General features: G+C 40.3%; 1 protein-coding gene across 4 annotated transcripts in view; it reads left to right on the forward strand.

Annotated features, from left to right (window-relative positions):
• Positions 1 to 19,968, forward strand: part of Ptprc (protein tyrosine phosphatase receptor type C) — a 91,734-nt gene that overhangs the window by 32,680 nt on the left and 39,086 nt on the right. The window contains exons 3-9 of one of the 4 annotated variants that reach the window (XM_051183188.1): positions 10,879 to 10,908; positions 13,002 to 13,130; positions 13,544 to 13,687; positions 15,116 to 15,256; positions 15,941 to 16,012; positions 17,277 to 17,303; positions 19,248 to 19,457. In XM_051183188.1, the coding sequence (XP_051039145.1) occupies positions 10,879 to 10,908; positions 13,002 to 13,130; positions 13,544 to 13,687; positions 15,116 to 15,256; positions 15,941 to 16,012; positions 17,277 to 17,303; positions 19,248 to 19,457 (753 nt within the window). The remainder of the gene's footprint in view (positions 1 to 10,878; positions 10,909 to 13,001; positions 13,131 to 13,543; positions 13,688 to 15,115; positions 15,257 to 15,940; positions 16,013 to 17,276; positions 17,304 to 19,247; positions 19,458 to 19,968) is intronic. The other 3 variants (XM_051183190.1, XM_051183189.1, XM_051183192.1) reach the window with 3 other exon arrangements.

Here is a 19,968-nt window from a genome sequence, read left to right on the forward strand (position 1 = left end):
GCAGCCAAGCTCACCCTCCTCACCATTGCGGTACGGTAACCCATGGCTCACAAGCGCCCGAAGCTATGGCACAATCTTTGATGGTTGTTGTTTTATTTTTGTTTGTTTTTGTTTTTGTTTTAAATCACGGAAGTACTAATAAGAAGTCATCCTCAAACGTATTTCCCTGTTTTTCGTTCTTCAAGGATTTGGGTAAAATGGCAGACAAACCGTCCTTGCTCCAGACAAACTCAGGCTGCCCATTGTCCGCTCCTTTTTTCCTAAACAATGAGGACTTTTTCCCTTTTTACTATCATCATCTGACGGTTTGCGTTATTACATTTTTTTTTTTTTTTTTTTTTTTTTTTTTTGCTAGCATTCAAAGGAATGGGTTTCCTTGGGGAAATTTTATACAGATGCACAGTTATAGTCTGTCTCCCCCCCCCCTTCCTCCTCTTAGTCATCTCCCTCCTCCCCCAATAAACTTTCCTTCTGCTTTCTTGTCTTATATCAGCGGTTCTCAACCTGTGGGTCACGACCCTTTGCGCGGTGGGGGGGGGGAGGGTTGAGGAGGAGGGGGCTTGAATAACCTATCACATAGATCACCTAAGACATCAAAAAACACAGGTATTACATTGCTACTTACAACGTAGCACATTTAGTTATGAAGTAGTAGGAAAATAGTGGATTGGTGTGTGTGTGTTGTGTTGTGTGTGTGTGTGTGTGTGTGTGTGTGTGTGTGTGTAGGGGTGGGGGGCGCCCACTACTACACGAGAAACTGTATTAAAGAGTCATAGCGTTAGGAGGTGGAAAGCACTAATTTATATAGTCTGTTAGTCTTTTATAGTCTGTCCCCTCCTCTTCTGGCTCACTGCCAACTTTCCATTTTTATGCAGTCACACACACACACTCTGTCTCTGTCTCTCTGTCTGTCTCTGCGGCCCCCACACAGAGTTAGCTGCAGCTCCACATAAAAAGAAAATGTGTGGCATTCATCTTTTCAAGGATGGCTTACTCCACTGAGCATCATCCCCGTGTGTTGTGATGCACTTTCCCGAGGCTGATGCGACTTACCATCCTTTGCAGCTGAGTGCAATTAAACCGTGTATGTGTGCCGCTCGAAGACCGCTTTGCTAACGGTTTTATTGTCAGTAGTCCGCTTCACTGAGCGTGGAGCTCTCCCTAGAGCTCGGGAGACTGTGGCAGGAGTGTTGGAGGGTGGAGGGTAGCTCAGGCTACTCTGTTAGTTCGTGAGAAGCTTCAACTGGTTCAGAAGGCCTTGTCTCGAGCAACGCAAAATGAGAGAACACGCCAACACATTTTAATATGTCACACTCTGGATCCCATTTTGATGATGCATACAAGATATTTAATCGTTGTTAATTTCAGCACAGATTGTTAAATTCTGCACAAACGCTGAATTTAATATTAAATATTTTTTTTTCTTGTATCACAGTGTGGTTGAATATGCCTGGGCTTTTGTTTTATCTATCTATCTATTTATTTATTTATAATATACCAAAAAGATCTGCAGTTAAATCTAAATATTACTACCTTAAATGCTTTAGCTTAAGCATATATTTATTTATGGCTTTTAGCTCTATCTAAGGAAGAGGACCATGCTACCTATTCTTATAGAATTCCTGTAAATTCTACATAAAGTATAATTTAACATCATTCAGTAGAGTGTCGTACATCTAGTGTCTGCTTATTAAATAGTGACTGTTATTCCCGGCACTGAAAACAATCTCACCGCTGGTGCCAGCACACCTGGGTGATTCCTCATAAAATTCTTTGACTGCAATCTTAGTCTAGTTCAGAGGAAGCAAAGAGCTATGAAAACGCGCATGCAAAAATGTTAGCTTTAATTAAATAAACCTTTGCTGCCCGGCACGTATTCTCTGCAAGGTACAAACATGCTCCTGGATTTAAATAACGGGAGACGGAAAGAGTTGCAGAAGACTAAAATAGGCATTCTATGTCTGAGGGTAAGCCTGTCCCAGGAGCTGTTTCAGGCAAGTGTGTGGGTGGGGGATATTGACACCCGCAGCTCTCCGCCCGAGCCTCCGCGGCAGCTTAAAGAGAATAACAAGGACATAGGTCACACTGCAGCTTCCTGCATCAGCATTTCTGTACAGAGCCTCTTGTGTCGACATGGTCCTCAGTCAGGCAATGATGCAGACCCAGGATCCGCACCTCCAATCGGTCAGGGTTGATACAGTGGTTGCACGGAAGCAGACGCGCATGCTCAGATGCACACTGTCTACACCATCTTAAGCTGTGTTCCCCAAGGTTCTGTTGTGCTCATACTTTTGGGTATCCTGGAGGATGCCAGAGGAATGGTGTACATTTTGGGGAGATTTCCCTTTTATAAAAAATAGATTCTTCCCTCGCACGCTATATCCTGATTGAAGTTTCCCCTCACTGTGCCCCCACCCGTTCCCCCAGACCTCCCTTCCCACCCCCTTTCTGTCTCTCAAGTGCCAAGGACAGGTTTCCAAGGGATAGCAACACAACACAACAGAATAAAAGGTAACCCAAAGCAAAGTTGAACAAGGCAAACCGACAGAAAGAAAAGAGTCCAAGAGAAGTCACGAGGATCAGAGACACGCTCGTTCGTTCTCACACTCAAGAGTCCCATAAAGTATATAAATAAATAAACTGGAGGCCATGACGGATGCACAGAGGACGTGGCGCAGCTCAGTGCAGGCCCTGGGCAGCAGCTTCAGTCTCTGCGAGCTCTGTGAGCTTTGCTGTGTTGGTGTTCTCCGATGTGCTCCACCCCTCTGGCTCTAACCCTCTTTCCTCCTCCTCTTCCTGGTTCCCTGAGCTCTGAGGGGAGGGAATTGATGGCGAGAGCCCATTTTTGAGCCATGGGTTTCAAGGTTTCTCTGCTTAAGGTCTGGCTGTGGATTCTGTGTTCACTCCTATCTGCTTCGGGAGGCAGCTTCTCAGATGATTGCTGAATAAGGCACTAAAATAGTGACAATTTGAGAAAGAGTCTCACCATAGCCCAAGGTGGCCTCTAATTCATAATTCTCCTGCCTCAGCTCTCAATGCTTTCTGTGAACATGGACTGTTTAAAAAAAAAAGTTCATCAATTTCAAAGACCCTGATGTTGCCATTATTACATAGGAATTGGCCATCTTTGCTGGTTCCCTTAAATTGTAGATATGCATTCTAAGACAAGAAAATAAAAGAAGAAAAACATATCTTTTATTTTTCTTACTAGGCTCATGAATGTATTTATTTTTATTTTTGTTCATTGGGTCTTGTGGAGTCCAGGCTTGTCTGGAGTTTGCTATGGTTTAAGGATGATCTTGAGTTCCAGGGTCCTATGTTTCACTGAGTGTCACTGTGCCCAGCTTTCCTGGTTCTCCTAATTTTCTTTGGCTTATTTCATGTATTGGCATAATTGAAATTGATAACATGATGTGTTTAGACGAATACAGAACATTGAAAAGCACATGCTCTTATTAAAGTTTCACATGTATGTTACACATAGTCACACAGAATCACAAGTAGGTGGTCATAATTCTCCGGTTTGGAATGGGGTGTAGACATCATTCCTGCATTGAATAAAAGTGCATCAGAGCTGAAAGCACCTTCATTCATTAGACATTTTCTGGTTTTGTCCTCAATTGCACTTTGACATTTGTGAATGGTGTTTGTTAATTATATTATGTGGTTCAAAGCAATATTTTAGGCAGTGTCTACTGAATCCTGTTTTTATTGTTTTGAATGCTTGCTCCCAGAGACAGTTCACCCCACACCCCAGCTCTGAGGTCATGCATTATAGAGTTGTTTCTGGTTTCTGCTCTTCCTTGTGTTGCTTCTGTTTGTCTTGAGTTTCTCCTGAGTTCATCCAGTTGTCTGTCTATCTGTCTTGTATTTCTTTGAAGTGTGATGAATTAACGAGTGAAGCCAGAATAAATAAATGTATGTTGAAATTCTCTGAGCCTTGGTTGCAGCTTGTAAATCCATAAGCCCTTATGATTTGGATGACATCAGAAAGGCTTGCACTCTCTGGGTCTTAGTGTTCCTTGCTACACCATCTCAACAGACACCAATCTTTTGCTGTCCTATGAGTATAAGTTGCTAGAATTACTTTCTAGAGTTAGACACAGCCATTCTTTTACTCTACTGAGTCAAGGTGCAATGCTAACAAAACCAATGTTTTAGCATAAAGCTGACTGAACTAATGAGGATTATTGTTTTTAAGCACGCCCTGCTTCAAATCTACTATGCCGTCGTCATGTGACTATGAGCAGACCACTTTTGTTCTCTGCTTAACTCCCTGTAAAATACACAAAGGATTGCTGACTTGCGTGGCCTGTTGAAATGATAAAATTAAAAACAACTGGTATGGTGATATTGGCAGTGCCTGATAGTAACAGGATTTCATTGAGTTATTCATTGTCACGGTTCACTTATTGAGGAGGAAGCACCACAGGCTACTTCCTGTATTTCTCTGAAAAATATTTTTTTTTCTTTTGGTGGTGGTACTAGAGATGGAACTTGAGTCTCTCACATGCTAGGCAATGCTTGCTACTGAGCAATAGCCCCCAGAACTCTCTCCTTGTTTATTTATTTTTTACTTTACTTTTTTTTTTCTTTTCCTGAGACAGAATCTCACCAAGTTTTCCAGGCTGGTCTTGGCTTCAGTCTGCAGCCTAGTCTGGCTTTGGAATTGTGACTCTTGATGTAGCCTCTGGAGTAACAGGGATTACATGCTTATGCTATTATTCAAGTTTATGTAAGCTTGATCCTAACTTGGTCATCATTACAGGCTGGATCACATACCTCATTTGTAGACTAGAAGTAAACTTTTTTTTAATTTTTATTTATGTCTTCTGGTATTGGCATGTCATGCTAAGAAGAAGAAGATGCAGCCAAGCCGCCCTAGCTACCTCTCTGCGTTTACGTTTATCTACTGGTCCCGCTTTTGATTAGCCTTTGCAATCATGGAAGGAAGTTACACATAGATGCATTCCAAATCTTCAGAAAACTCCAATTTCTTTTAGACTAATACTCAGAGTAAGTATTTCATCTGTTCTGTTTCACTGTCCTTGCAAGGCAGGCAGGCTTAAATCCCCTCACAAATGTTATTCCGTGGGGCTCTCCTTCTTTCTTTCTTTGTTTTGGAAAGGAGATTCGTGGTGGAATGGGTGGAATTTAAAGCCCGAGTACATCCTTTGAAATGTCATTTCCACTCAAATTCATTCCTACTCTCCTTAAATCTCTGATGGCGGACTTAAGGGGTGTGACTTCAAGGTAACTTTGATTTGCAATCATTTAAACATTTCGAGACGTAAAAGAAACATATTGGGAAAGGTAAATTCAGTTAACAATACATGTGTTGGAACAACATGGCTTTGAAGATCAAGGGAACTCTTATCTCCATGCTCACATGTTTAAAGTATCTAGCCTATTCCACCGGGATCTCACAACAGGATTATAATGGGGACATGCTCACCAGGTGGATGATTTACAGATTTCTGGTGCTCTGGTGCCATCTACTGAAATGTTACTGGAGGGAAAAATGCATGAAAGTTGGGTAAGCAGAGTACTCAAGCATTCTCTGACATGTGAAACCATTGATTAGAGTGCTGGGTTTTTACCATATGTACTTAGTGTGTTTATAGATTTTAGAATACAAATCATGAGAATCAGAAAAGTGATTTTTTATCTTTACTGTCACCTACTACATGGACTGTTTTAATTTACACTTCTATTTCATTCACTTTTCTTCAGCTATTTTTATTTCTTGCAAATTCTGTTCATATATATATATATATATATATATATATATATCTTTTTTACACGTTATTCTAGTGTAGTCATAAGGCACTATGCAGATGTATTGATCATAAATAGCTTCTTTCAGGTTCCAGAGGCTAGGGCAGAGAATGCTGTTTATCAGGGAACATGTCAGAATGGTACCTGGACTCATTTGCTCTGCATGGCCCCAGATGGTTAATTTGTGACCCTTTATTCAGTCAAATGATAAGGCCATGTACTAAATAAATACTTCACAAACCCAATCATTTCAGGTCTCTCTGTGTAACAATAAGGATCCTGGAAGGTTGTATGGACTTACAATTTTGATAGCAATCTGATAATATGAACACAGGTAATACAATAGATAATTGTCTAGGCGATCTAGGAAGAATTCTAGAAACGCGGTAGAAATATCTCAAACTCTTGTAGATATTTAGTAGCAAGCTTCTAGGAATACTTATGTGAAATCTTTTACCTTCTGGCCTGTTTGGTATGAACACAGAGGTAGTTGTTACTATATTTAAAAGCTCTGAAATGGAGTATGCATAGGGGTGCATGGCCTTCCGATACTGGCTTTGTAACTAGTCTATTTCTCTAGGGTAGCTTGCATTCCTACTTTAAGATCTGTAGCATTTTTGTTTTGTGTTTTTGTTTTGACAAGGGAATGCCTGGGAACATTCATGCATACTTTGTATGTAAACTGCATTCATAGTTTCTTAAAGTCATTAGTTTATACTTTGGAGTGGTTCTTTTTTTTAATTAAAAAACTTATTTAGAGTTATTCTAAAAGATTTTTTGACAGGTTAATTTTTTTTTTCATTCTGTGTATCTTGTTGAATAATAGTGCTACTCATACTTAAAACCTGCTTGGAAGGATTTTGTGACCAAAACAAGTAATTTTGGTCTTATATTGACTCTTAACAGTAGTTCTTAAGTCCTGAAATTCCTTTTAAGTAAGGTTAAGGTGTGTGTGTGTGTGTGTGTGTGTGTGTGTGTGTGTGTGTGTGTGTCTGTCTGTCTGTCTGTCTGTCTGTCTCTGTAGGTAATATTTTATAAGTAAAAGGCAAGTGGTAGTATTTTACTAAGGTTCCAGAATAGAGAAGTTTAACATTGTATTGTAATAAGTGAGTGCTATTGACCTGAGAAAGTTTCATAGAGACAGTACACATCAACAGAGAAGAAATAAAAACATGCCCTAGCTTAAAATATGAGTTTTCCATGGATGTTAAATTTTATCACACTAAAGATGAAAGGGTTTGGGAGACATTGAATATTGAACCATGGCTAGATCAGAAACATGGATGCTAACCTGTGACCAAGTTTCAGAATGCAGTTCCTAGCTCTACTGCTCAGCATGACTCTTTGGCTATTTGTGTCTGTTACCAATTTTTCACCAAAATAGTTCTGTAGGAGATTAGGTTCAATTAACTCTACCTTTTGAGACAGGTCCCACGAGGGCAGTACAAGGAACAGTCACTACTTGTAAGTGTCTCCAGCCAGTACGCTCTGATTCCTAAAGGCCTTTGTTAAAAACACAGGCACAGGGGCTTGAGATAACTCAGTCATGAATGTGCTTACCCCATGAGCATAAAGACGTGAGTCTGGATTCCCAGCAGCCATGTTAAACAAATTAACAAACAAGCTGGGTGCAGTGGCATTTACTTCCGAGCCTAGTGCTGGGAAGGCAGACATAGCAGGATCCTTGGGGAAGCTGATCCAATGAATACAGAGGGAGACCCTATCTCCAAAACCAAGGTGGAGAATCACCAGAGAAAGCTCTGGGCGGTTTCCATCTGCCCACACACACATTTGTCCCTACGCACACATGAACACATGCATACACTACTCCACCATACATGCAAATGAGCCTTCACACCCTGCATTCATTGTTAGCTTTCTATCAAGAGCATATGATAAGTTGTTGTATACTTTGCTTTTGTGTTTCATGTTATGGCGGCGTCAAGCTGATAAGCGAGTACCACAAAGCACAATGGTTTCCCCAGTGAACTGTGGAGTAGTACAACCTTCTCTAAAATTCTCCTTCATATTCACTGGCCATGGAGTTTCTGCCACCTGCAGGAAAATACTCAGCTTCTTTGTCAGGGCCTGCAAAGTCTACGTGTGAGCTCACGCCTGAAAACTGTCACCAGATGGGTTTGGCTTCTCTTTCATGTTTACTCCGTGTGTAAAGTCAAATCCAAGGGTTTCTCTGCAGGTGATTACGTAGCAGATAAGACATATCTTACTACAATATCTCCTCACCCTTGGTGATAACACACAGTCCTTGCCAGCTGTTAGCCATCAGTCTGAATAGGGGCCATGTAGTATTTAAACGTCTTAGCAGACTACTAAATGCATTTGCCTTTTGCATTATTGGCTTCTCAGAGAGAGGGTCATGCCTTTATCATGGCAGATGATCACTTCTGGCACCAAACCAACAAAACAACAATTACTTCTTAAACTTAAGTGACTAAAAATGGAGTGAAGTTCCAAGGAACCCCACGCTGACACTGAGAAGGGGTGTAGCAAACTATTTTTAGACACTGAAAAGTTTATGTATGTCTCACAAGAGAAAGATAGGATAGCGTGAGTTATGGTTTCATATGTTCAAGCCAACTTGAATATTTTAAACTTCTTTATATACTATATTTGTCACAATGACCACAAGTTATTATTATTTTTTTTACAAGGTCATGAAATTATGTTTGTTCCCAAAGACATGTCAATATATATTTGGAAATGCAATTAACATTGGTATTCACTAGGTAGATTTGAGTTAAAATAAGTGATATATATATATATGTGTGTGTGTGTGTGTGTGTGTAATATCACTTCACATGGGAGATACATAGTAAATGATGTAAACACTTACATAGATTTCAGTGAACATTTGGTCATTGGTAGAAGTAAAAAACCAGTAGAGCCATCACAAGAAAAAGTATGGTAGTTCCCGAAGAAATTAAAAGTAGAATGACACTGTGATATAGTTATCTTTCTGGGCATGTGCTCAAAGATTGTGAGACTCCAGGCTCCATTCCTTTGTTCACTGGAGTACTTTACAAAAAAGCAGCATCAAAACTGAAGAATGAGTCCACAGATGAATAAATGAAGATGATGGCGGTGTTTATAACTGATGACAAAATGCGTGGGAACGTGTGTGTGTGAGAGAGAGAGAGTGTGAGTGTGTGTGAGTGTGTGTCTGTGTAGTGTGAGTGTGAGTGAGTGTGTGAGTGTGTGTGACTGTGTGTCTGTGTGTGTGAGTGTGTGAGTGAGTGTGTGTGACTGTGTGTGTCTGTCTCTCTGTCTCTCTCTTCCTCTGTGTGTGTCTCTGTCTGTGTTTCTCTGTCTCTCTCTCTCTTGGTGTGTATATAAGGGATTTCTCTAAGAAAGAGAACTACAGACCCTCATGAACACTGATGCAAAAATACTCTGTAAAATTTGTTCTTCGTTATTTTTTTTTATCTTATTTAAAATGTGGCCTATTCATTACTGATAGATTAATACTTTGTTTCTTCTTATCTGTTTTGCAAACCACACACTCTAAGACGTGAATTTGGAAGAAAATTGGAATGTATCAGAGGAAAAGAATGCTTGGAAGGGGAAATGAAATTAGATGAAATAGAAAGGTGCATGCTTATTAGACAAGAAATGGGACAGTCTTTCAAATAATGTGTTTTCAAAACAATATAGTCATGAGCACATAACGATGTCTCAGTCATGGATGGACCTTAATTCTGTCACCCAGTGATATTATAGTCATTTTTATTTGTGAAAAATATACTCTATGATATTAGCATAATGCCAGAATCACTTCCTGATATGTGGCTCAAAAGATATGCCCATTGATAAGGAAAGCACTATGGTACATAAGTACAGAAGACACAGAAAAAAAAACCATGTGTAGTTTCATGTGTCTGTTTACACTTACACACATGTATGTGTGACAAGTACTCAGCTCTGATGGTATTTCTTAGGGGAGAAGCATTTCTCAGATTTATTCTACTTAAAAAGAAAAACTCTTGACTATCCTTAAATACTGGACAGCCAGTCTCTTTTTCCTCCTGAGGACTGCTCGTTTTTCATAGCAGCCCCTTTTCTCTTGGAAAATCACCGCCTACTGTTTCTGCTACCACTTAGTAAGACTTGTGAGGAAGCCTCTCTTTTCTCCGTGGACTGGACCCAGCTCCCATCACACTCACAGGGCTTCCCCGTATCACGTGTGTAAGGTCGTGACAGACCCATCCGATCTGCGTCGTTTCCTCATTATTTCCGTGAAACTCCTTTTGAAGCAATCTCTGTTCACGTCTCTCCTTGTATGGGAATCACTTCTCCTTGTCATTCACTTAAGTTGTGGGCTTTTGTCTGGGGATCTGTTTCGCACCCAGAGCTACAGTGTCCATCTGTGCCCTTCAGTCATGTGTAGCTTGAGTCCCGAACGCTCCACGCAGGTGCTTCTGAAGGGTTCCACGTAAAATCATCACCATATCAAACTCTCCTCTTTCTCCTGAGTTTTCTTTTCTGTTTCAGGCAATGAAGATGTCCACGCTCTGTCTTCAGCAACTCAGAGATGCGTAGAAACATCTGTGTGACTTTTGCCTTTACTTCCCTCTTCCTTCTCTGTTCCAAAGGCTTGCAAAACAAACAAACAAACAAACACAAAAACAAACAAACAAACAAAAACCCTTGGTTGGCTCCCTGAGTTGGTCATGGAATTGTCTCCCAAAGCCACTTTCTTATTTAGAGTATCAACATTCTCTCTTCCTATAGTCTTTGCATTTTCCTGCCTGTAGCTTAGCTTTGCCTTGTGTTCATTTTCTGTCTTACAAATGTTGATTCAACCTTCAAATATTCCCTTTTATTCCCCACCCCACCCCCGTAGGGAACTCCAAACTGTGAGAAAACTCCCTGTTCCTTATTCCTTTAGGAGAATACATTAAATACATTAGGTCAGCGTGCAGCTGTCTTCAGAATAGCAAAACTATCAGAAAGAATAAAATGGGAACTTGGTTTTATTGAGACAAAATGTGCTGAAAATAGATACACATCTACAGTGTATAATTACGTTTGTGCTTTAAGTCTGAAACTTTCTAAAAATTTGTTTAATTTAATTTCTTTCAGGGCAAGAGAACAACACTTCCTCCACTGATGGTAAGAATCAATGTTTAACCTTTACTGTTTTATTTTTGTTACAAAATCATGTACTTAATATAATAAAATTTTTTATTTATTTGGCAAAGAAGTAAGTTTGAAGAAAGTTAATAATACTACATAGCTCCTGACTTTCATATGGTCTTACAATTCTTTCTAATGTAAAGCTTGGTAGCATAAATTATATGAATATTATTGTGTTTAATTAAACTTTAATATTACTTAAAGTTAACAAGTGACATGACAAGTTTCTAACCCCCTTAAAAATTCAATACTGTAAATAAATAAAAAAGTGTATAAATCAACATGAGTCAAGATTTGGATATGGAAATGAAACTTTGATCAGAATATATTGTTTCAAAATTTTGTTTTCAGTCAAAAAGAATTGAATTAAGGAAGAAGTGGTAATCCTAAAAACAATTTCACATTTATTTAAAGACCATTACAGTTTATAACTTAACCAGATCAGGAATTTGTTTACATTCAGAATTTAATATGTGTTCTCTTGTAGTTGAAAATTAAATTTAGAATATTTTCTTCAAGGGTAATTTGCTCTTCTCCAATTATGCTTGGAGAGTTGTCTGATATTAAGATACCTTGTATTATTGCTTATAAAATTTCCTACTATGATTCAATTCATTTTCTCCAAAAGCTTCTCAGTTTTGAGAAAAGCAAATTTAAGTAATGATGTTGCCAGTACATTAACATTCATTAAACCCCAAATCATAGAGGAGTGGGACCTGCAGATGTTTAAAGAGAAATTAAATCCTTGCTATAAATGTTTACTTCCCGAATAATCATGCGGTTGACAACGTTTCTTATGAAGGTAAGTGAATACAATAAAACACGGCTGCTTTAATAATTTAAAAGCACATTTCAAGGCCAGCAAATCTGACATAGTCTAAAACTGGGTTATTACTGTAAGTAATTGACAGTAAATGTAAGCCAAAGCACTACACAAATACTAACAAATACCACCCTTGAGCTAAACACAGAAGCATATTCTTTAATTTTCCAGAGTCTAGTAATAGAATTTTATAGTTTTCCTTGTATGGCAGAGAGGTTCCATAAACCACTCCATGCACAGCATGCTCTGGTTGGTTCACGCCAACCTCTTAGCCTGAACTTGCCATTTCCCTTTACAAAATATTAGATCACTCTCTGTTCCATAGATAAGACACTGTTGTAGAAGAGGGCTAGGTATGGAATGGTGTGGTAGTTTACTCCTTAGGCTGTCGAGAGTTTCCTCATTTCTGCACTAACTGTTATGAGCAGATTGGCACGAAAGTAAGAATTATGATCCATAATTTAAAGAGGAAAGGTTCACCCCTAAAACTTGCATTCCCCGCTTCAGCCTTTTGAAGGATGGAGTTTCAGGCTTGACTCAGCCCATCTAGACTTTCCTTCCTTCCTTCCTTCCTTCCTTCCTTCCTTCCTTCCTTCCTTCCTCTTTCTCTCTCTCTCTCCCTTCCTTCCTTCCTCTCTTCCTTCCTCTTTCCATTTGGAATTCTAACTTTCCTATGGTTCATTTCTGGCTTTATCCTTCTCCACCTGTAAGTCTTTTCAGAGTTCCTGTAGACAACTTACTTACTGGGTTTCGTTCTTCTGAATTGAGTTGCTTCGGGTAGCTACCCAATAAGTAAATGGGAAGAGAGCTAAGAGGAGTTCCTCATTTTTATTTTAACATAATTTGTATCTATATGTGTACCAATAATTGAAATCTATAGCCATATATACATATACATACATATATATATGTATATATATATATATATGCATGTGTGTAAATTGTATGGGTGTGTGCATGTGGGCATATATGTGTGTGCCTGAGTATACAGATATCTGTGTGTATGCATATATATTTCTCTGTCTGTGCATATTTTTTATGTGTGTATGTATATTTATGTGTGTGTATATGTGTGCATGTATGCCTGTGTACATGTGTGCATGTGTGTGTGTGTGTGTGTGTGTACTATATATCACATAAGCTTGGTGTCTGTGTGTGGGGTTGGGAAGTTAGTACCTGCATGTGAATGGGCATTTGGGGACATGATTTACATGTTTGTTCTCTTCCATCACCCATAACATAACAGGACTGAACACAACAGAGAGGGCTCTTCCTCTGCCTAAGCGTGACCATTTACCTGCTCCGACCACTCAACTCACACCCTCACGCATCTCTGAAAGAGGAACTGACTCCTCAGAGAACACCCATCTTTCAGGTGATCACGCGTCCCAGGTCTCTGCAGAAACTGGGATGACCTTGGTATTCTAAGGATGAAAGGTTGCTGCACGATACTGGCAGTGAATTTGCCCTTTTGAACAGTCTAGGGTGATCAAATGTTCTGTCTATAAAGGCAGACCCCCACCCCAGTCTCAGTCTGTAGAATTGATGGGAAATCCAATAAGCTTTTGGGGACCCAGAAGTCAGTGAACTAAGCTGGACAGGTGCATCTTCTTGGCGAAGCATCTGTAAACCAGAACTCAGGAGCCACCTCGCTGCTCCGGAAACTTCGAGATCTTGATAAATTGGATCACATTGCACTGGGGCAACTTTTCTCCATGTACTTATCTGAGAGTTTGAATTGCCGAGGGCAGCAGAGATAGACTTAACCATCTTACTTTCTAACCTCAGGTTTTTCATCCACGCCGCTGACTCACCTTTCCCCGCAGCCAGACACGCAGACGCCCTCTGTCAAAGGAGCTGACACCCAGACACTCAGCAACCAGGCTGACCTCACCACACTCATGCCTGTTGCTGAAAGGCCTGCCTCACCAGGTTTGCATGCCCTTTAGACATGCACAGATATGAAGAGTGCTGTACTGATAGTCACCTCCCTCTAAGAACGGTAGAAGGCTAGTAGGCAGAGTCGGTTGCTTTTGAGATTTCACAGGTGGCCAGTTTGTGTCTAACTGAAAATTTAAATGCATGACCCTTCCTGCTCTTCTGTCTTTCCATTGTCCCCAGAAGTAGTGAATGGATGCTCCCTGTATTCATTCTGCTCCACGGTTTACTTACAGCTGGGAGCTTAGTGGCTTTTAAAGAGTGGGCCCAGAACAAACTCAATGGGCAAGGAAATTCACTGCCATTTCTCAGACCACGTGGATGGTCACACCTGGATTCAGTTTGTCTGCAAATGGGAGATGTTTGGCACATTCTCGGCAAAGCGGTTTAGATAAAGGCCATGGGCCGCCATGAAACAGCACCATTCGTGGAAACACGCGAATGCTGACCTCACACGTGAGGCTAAGTTCACATTGCTGAACTTGCCCGCAATAGGAGCCGGCTCACACTTCTTTTGCTTTCTGCATGGCAGCTAGCATAGTGTTAGTCTTCTCACGGGCAATCGCCTCTTCCCGAGTTCTGGCTGTGATGTATGGTGGAAACATGTAACAGGCATAGACTGCTCTGAAGCCTGACAGTGAAATTCTAAGCAGGACATGCAGCTCGTTTAACTACATCACTCAACGCCGCCAACAATTGGGAAATAAGGGGATTATGTCAGCATAATGGGCTGTGTGCTGATATAAAACCAGGTTGATGTCTTCCTGGCATGGGAGACTTCTTAGTAAATGTCATATTGTGACCGGCAGCCAATAAGGAGGAAAAGTCTTGGGCTCAGATGCTGCACAGTCAGGAGGCCATTTAGCTCAATTTCAGGGACATTGATGCTCAGCACCTGTACACAGGGCCTCCCTCCGCAGAACTGCGCAGCCACCTGAGACTCTAAGCAAGTACCAGGCCACACTTCTTCCTGTCCAACCTTAAAGGTGCAACCCTTTATATTCAGGCTTGTGCTTAGTCTATATAGCCTTAGCTTCTCCAAGACAGCACCCTTTTCTTCTCTTTGAAACACTTTTTTTTTTATACCACCTAGAGCAGCACTTGACTGGGAGATTGGACCTCCTTTGGATATCCAAGTTGTTTCCCAAAGGCCCCAACTGTCTTGTTTGTTTGTACATCTGAGATGTACAGATTTCTACATGTCTGCTTCTGAATTCATCTTTCCGCAAGTTTTCTTATTGATAGCCCAGTCTCTGGAATTAGGACTATGGGATGGGTTAGGGTAATAATTAGGGTCTGGCTAGATATTGTGCTGCAGTAGGTATAACAGACAGCTCGCTGCTCTGCCTTAGTTCCATAATCACATCCATGTCAACGTGTGACATGGTGGAGTGACAGTGTTGGTGACCCTTCTGATTACAGGTGTGCCAGGGGAGATGACTACAATGGGGACATTTCCTACAGACACAGCCCTTCCTAAAGATACCCTTTACCTCGCACGCAACAGCTCTGCTGCCTTACCTACACACATCTCCAACGTCAGCATCACAGATGTCTCCTCAGGTGTGACAATTACCTGGTTATACGGTTTAGGCTGTGAAGGTGAAGGCTCCCAACTTGAATGCAGCTCTTATTTTATTCCAGATATTATTTTCAGATTTCCCATATTTTTTTTGTTTTGTTTTGTTTTAATCTTCTTGATAAGCAGTTAGGCAAAAGAAACTTACGAGGAAGCTTTTGGGGATAAATGCTGTTTTGCAAAGTTCACAACAAAGCGGTGGATTATATTCATTAACGGCCAGTAGCTCTGGGGCCAAATCCAACTACCTCAATTTTCTAGATAGTCTGGGACAAGTACTTTGGTTTCTTTTCATAAACTTGTTTCATAAAATTGATTTGAATATCATACATGCAGCAGGTTTAATGTAATGAATGTAAGAAAAGCAACTACTGGTCTAATTAGTATCTAAATAAGGAGAGCTATAATTCAACAGAAAATGCCAGTTTTAGGAAAATTATCTTGCAGGTAAGAATTATACCAAGGAGTGAATAACTTGCCTTTTAAGTTGTGATGTAATATTTACAATTCCCTAAAATATGTGTTATTTGAACCAATTTGTATATAAGTCTTTGGCTCACTTTGTTACTTTGCAAAATATCTATTCAAACGAGGGAAGAATCACTTAGCAAATTAGCTTCAAGATAATCAGCTCATTTACTTCCGCCTTTTTATCTATTTCCTTACAGGTGACAACGTTACATCCACTTCACCAACCACTCAGAACGTTTCAAACAGTGTCCTTGCAAACGTAACAACAGGTGACAACCTTACCTTACCCACCCCCCAAGTCATGCAGGCACACCTCTGCCACTTCTAGGCATGCCAGGCACCACAGACTTTCTGGCTTTCTCTGCTTCAGGCTGTCTTCTTCGTGGGGTCTCAAGTTATAATCCCATTGGCCACAGAGCAGAAGCTAGACATTGCTGCAGCACACGTGTGGCTGAGGCCAGTAGGGTATAGCACTGTCAAGCCTACCAAGAGTTGAGCAACAGCCAAATTTGTTAGACTGTATTTGAAGAGCAGATGCAGTGTACGATGAGTAATTTTATCAAAGCCGACTACCCTTTCCATTGAGGAGAGGTGGAGGACTGATGCCAGTTGTAGTCAGATACTGAGGGGTGTGAAGTTGTAGGTGAGACAACCTTCTAGAAGATGTGTGGTAATGACATTGCATATGGGCAGGAAGCCAGTGCTGACAAGCCCATCGTTCTCCCCAGAGTCTCCCAGCTCGGAGAAGATTAGCCGAAATCCTTTTGCTTCTGTGGACCCAGACTCCCACCTTTTCTGTTAAATCGGTGGTTAAATGACCCTTTCACGGGAGTCACCTAAGACCATCAGAAATATCATGTATTTACATTACGATTGTTAACAACAGGCACATTATAGTTATGAGATAGCAATGAAAATAATTTTATGGCTGAAGGTCACTACAACATGAGGGATTGAGTATTAAAGGGTCACAGCATTATGAAGATTGAGAACCACGGAGTTAAATGCATATATTAATACAAGATAATCGCCGGCTGTGAGGTCAGTCAGTTACTCTGGAGTACATAGAGGTTAAGCCTGAAAGCAAAGCAATCCTTAACTATTAACATTGTCTGATTTACAAACAAAAACGAACAAACAAAAAACCCACAACATCACTTTATGGGAGTTAAAGTTGGAAATGTAGTTGGGGACCAACAAAGTGAATGAAGGTATTTTGGCAATTTTTAGATTTGCTCCTGCCACAATGCCGACAGCAGATTTGCACCCAAAAGTTCACATATTGTGACAGTCACAGCCGCGTTTATTATATATCTCAACGAAGATAGTTTGTAGTTATCTCAATTTATAACATTTGCATGTTTGGAGTGACAATAAGACATTAAGCAAAAATGCATTGCGTGTTAAGCCTAAGCATGTAGACTTTCCTTAAACTGGAAACTCTATGAGGCAGATTCTCTAAGATGAACGCAGCAGACACATTCTAAGGTAGCGTGCCAATGACTTCTCTTTCTTCTTTAATCTCTGTTGCAGCTACCACTCCATCCAAGCCATCATGTGGTGAGTTTGTTGACCCAAAGGCAGCCTCTGCCACTTGGGGACAGTACTTGAATCATTTCTCTTTCTTCCAAGCTTTCAAACTCCACGCACTGCTTCCCTTTCTTATGGGCAACTCTGTGTCTTAAGACTCACTGTCTCTCATTGTCTCCGTCCCCTCGTGGTGGAAGCCAGGTCCTTCTCCATCACCAGTGTTACCCTTCCACATTCTTTTGGATCTCAGCACCGCAGTCAGGTCCCCCATTCACCCAGAGGCAAGGTCAATCTCCTTCGGTTTGTTTCCTTAACATGTCCTCTCAAGTTCAAGTTCCTTTCCTCCCACTCTGTATCCCCGCCTCCTCCTCACTAATTACAGTCTTGCCTGGAGTCAGATGGGGCTGACGTATTTATTCCTGACTGCGTATCTCCTGATTTTATTTTCCTCTGCCTTTGGGGTCCTTCCATATCCCCCCTTTCTGGTGTCCGCATGTGTTTTCTGACACCTTGCTCATACTTGAAAAATCAGTCCAAGTCATCCGGAGTCCTTCCTTCCCTCTAATCTGAGTAGATGTTGCTCTTGTATTCTTTCTTTCTTTCTTCCTTCCTTCCTTCCTTTCTTTTTTGTCTAATCTTATTTTTATGTCCTTGCTTAGCTCTTGCAATTCAGTATGTCCATCTCGATTTAATACTTCCCCCTTCTAAAAGCCAATTTCATCTGATTTGTCTTTGTACTCCTAGTAGTTAAGACAAAGGACACACAGTTTTGTTAAATAGGGCCAGTGAAGGTTAGGGTAAAATGCTTGCCGCACAACCAGGGGACATGAGATCTGACTCCCAATACCCATGTAAAAAGGTGAGTTTGGTGGCCGGTTCGTCATCCTACTTCTGGGGTGAAGGTAAGAGGCTCCTTAGGGCTGCTGGCCTGATACTGCTGACCAATCAGATAAAGACGCTGTCTCATAAACTTAGATCAAGAGAAATGGATGGAGATGCTTGGTGTTAATCTCTGGTATCCACACTCATCCATAGCCACGCACACGTGTGTATGTGCATTCCTTCACATACATGCACAGATGAATGCCTACATGTACACATACATGCAAACACACAAACACATACACACAGGAAACATTTAAACATGGGTATGTAAATTAACAGTTCTTTAAAAGAAAATTTTACCAGTCAGTAGCAACTGTTGAAACTAACCAAAAGGGTTTATGAAGGACACATTATTATCATGCATAGCAACATTTTATATGTAATGCAATGAGTGAGAACTTATGGTCTCTGAATAATTCATGATGGGAGAATTAAATGACTGATAAAGACATTTAAAAAAAAAACAAGGATAGTTGTAAAAGAAAGAAGGACTTTTTCTTTTCATATGAGTTCAGCACCAGATAAACTCATGTGTCTGTTAATGCAACAAGTAATTATTGAATGCTCTTTAATAAAAAGACAGAGATGTTATCATGGACCAGAGCTGATGATAACAACGATGAAAATAGACTAGTTTTGGCTCTCGTGGACTTTACAGTTTTTAGGCAAGACAGATGTCAATCCCAGTAATCATCTGAGCATAAACTGGGTTCCTTCAAAGGAAAGGGAAATTATGAAGTAATGACATAGGGGCACATGATACGTTTCTTATATTTTACACACTCCTGGAGGAATGTTGTGCCATAATCTATAATCTGATTTGGTGATATTGTGTTGTCTTATCTGCTGCTTTTATCCATTGTTTGCTAATTATTGTTCTTCTTTTACTTCTATTTGCTGCATACTTAAGAAGTTGACTCATACATACATACATACACACACACACACACACACACACACACACACACACACACACACACATATATATATATATGTTATATATATATATATGTAAATACATTCTTATCCAATGCAGTCTCACTCATTCTGAATAGTGATAATACTAATTTTCTTTTTTTTTTTCTCCAGATGAAAAATTTGGAAACATTACTGTGAAGTACCACTATAACAGTAGTAATAAGTCTTTTGAGGCAGAGCTCACAGGGGAAAAGAACCCTAAATGTGAAGCTGTGGATTGTGAAAAGCTTGAAACTCTACGACAATGCTCACATGAATATTTCAATGTGTCGAATGGCTCATGTATTCCAAATAAAATGATAGAATTAGATGTACCACCAGGTGAATACCAGTTTCTTTCTATCTGTGTCTTTAGAACAAAAATGTGATTTCATGTGTAGGTTATGGGGTGCCCCTGGGGGCTGATGTGGTTAGAGAAAAGAACCTAGGGAAAGCAAGTCAGTATTGATAAGCACTAGCTCCCTGCTGAGAGCCCTGGAGAGCACAAAGAAATACACACTTACTCTTGAGGGCTGTCATCTGCCTGTATTTTGGTCTAGGAACAGAAAGGTTCCTACCTGAGCACACCTTTAATCCCAGCACTTGGTGGTAGGCAGATCTGAGTTCAAGGCCAACCTAGTTCACAGACCAAGTTCCAGAATAGCCAGGGCTACAGAAGCCCTGTCTCCAAACAAACAAACACACAAACAAACCAGAAAATAAAATAGCAACAAAAAAAGATTAAAAGATTAAAAGCAGTCTATTTAGTGAAGTAATTATACATGAGACTCCTGGTTTTCCTTTTTAAATTTAAAATGTTCATGTCATCCTTTTTTTCTTCCTCCAGAAGTTT

The sequence above is a fragment of the Phodopus roborovskii genome, unplaced genomic scaffold (genome assembly GCF_943737965.1).
Source record: "Phodopus roborovskii unplaced genomic scaffold, PHOROB, whole genome shotgun sequence".
Classification (NCBI taxonomy): Eukaryota; Metazoa; Chordata; class Mammalia; order Rodentia; family Cricetidae; genus Phodopus; species Phodopus roborovskii.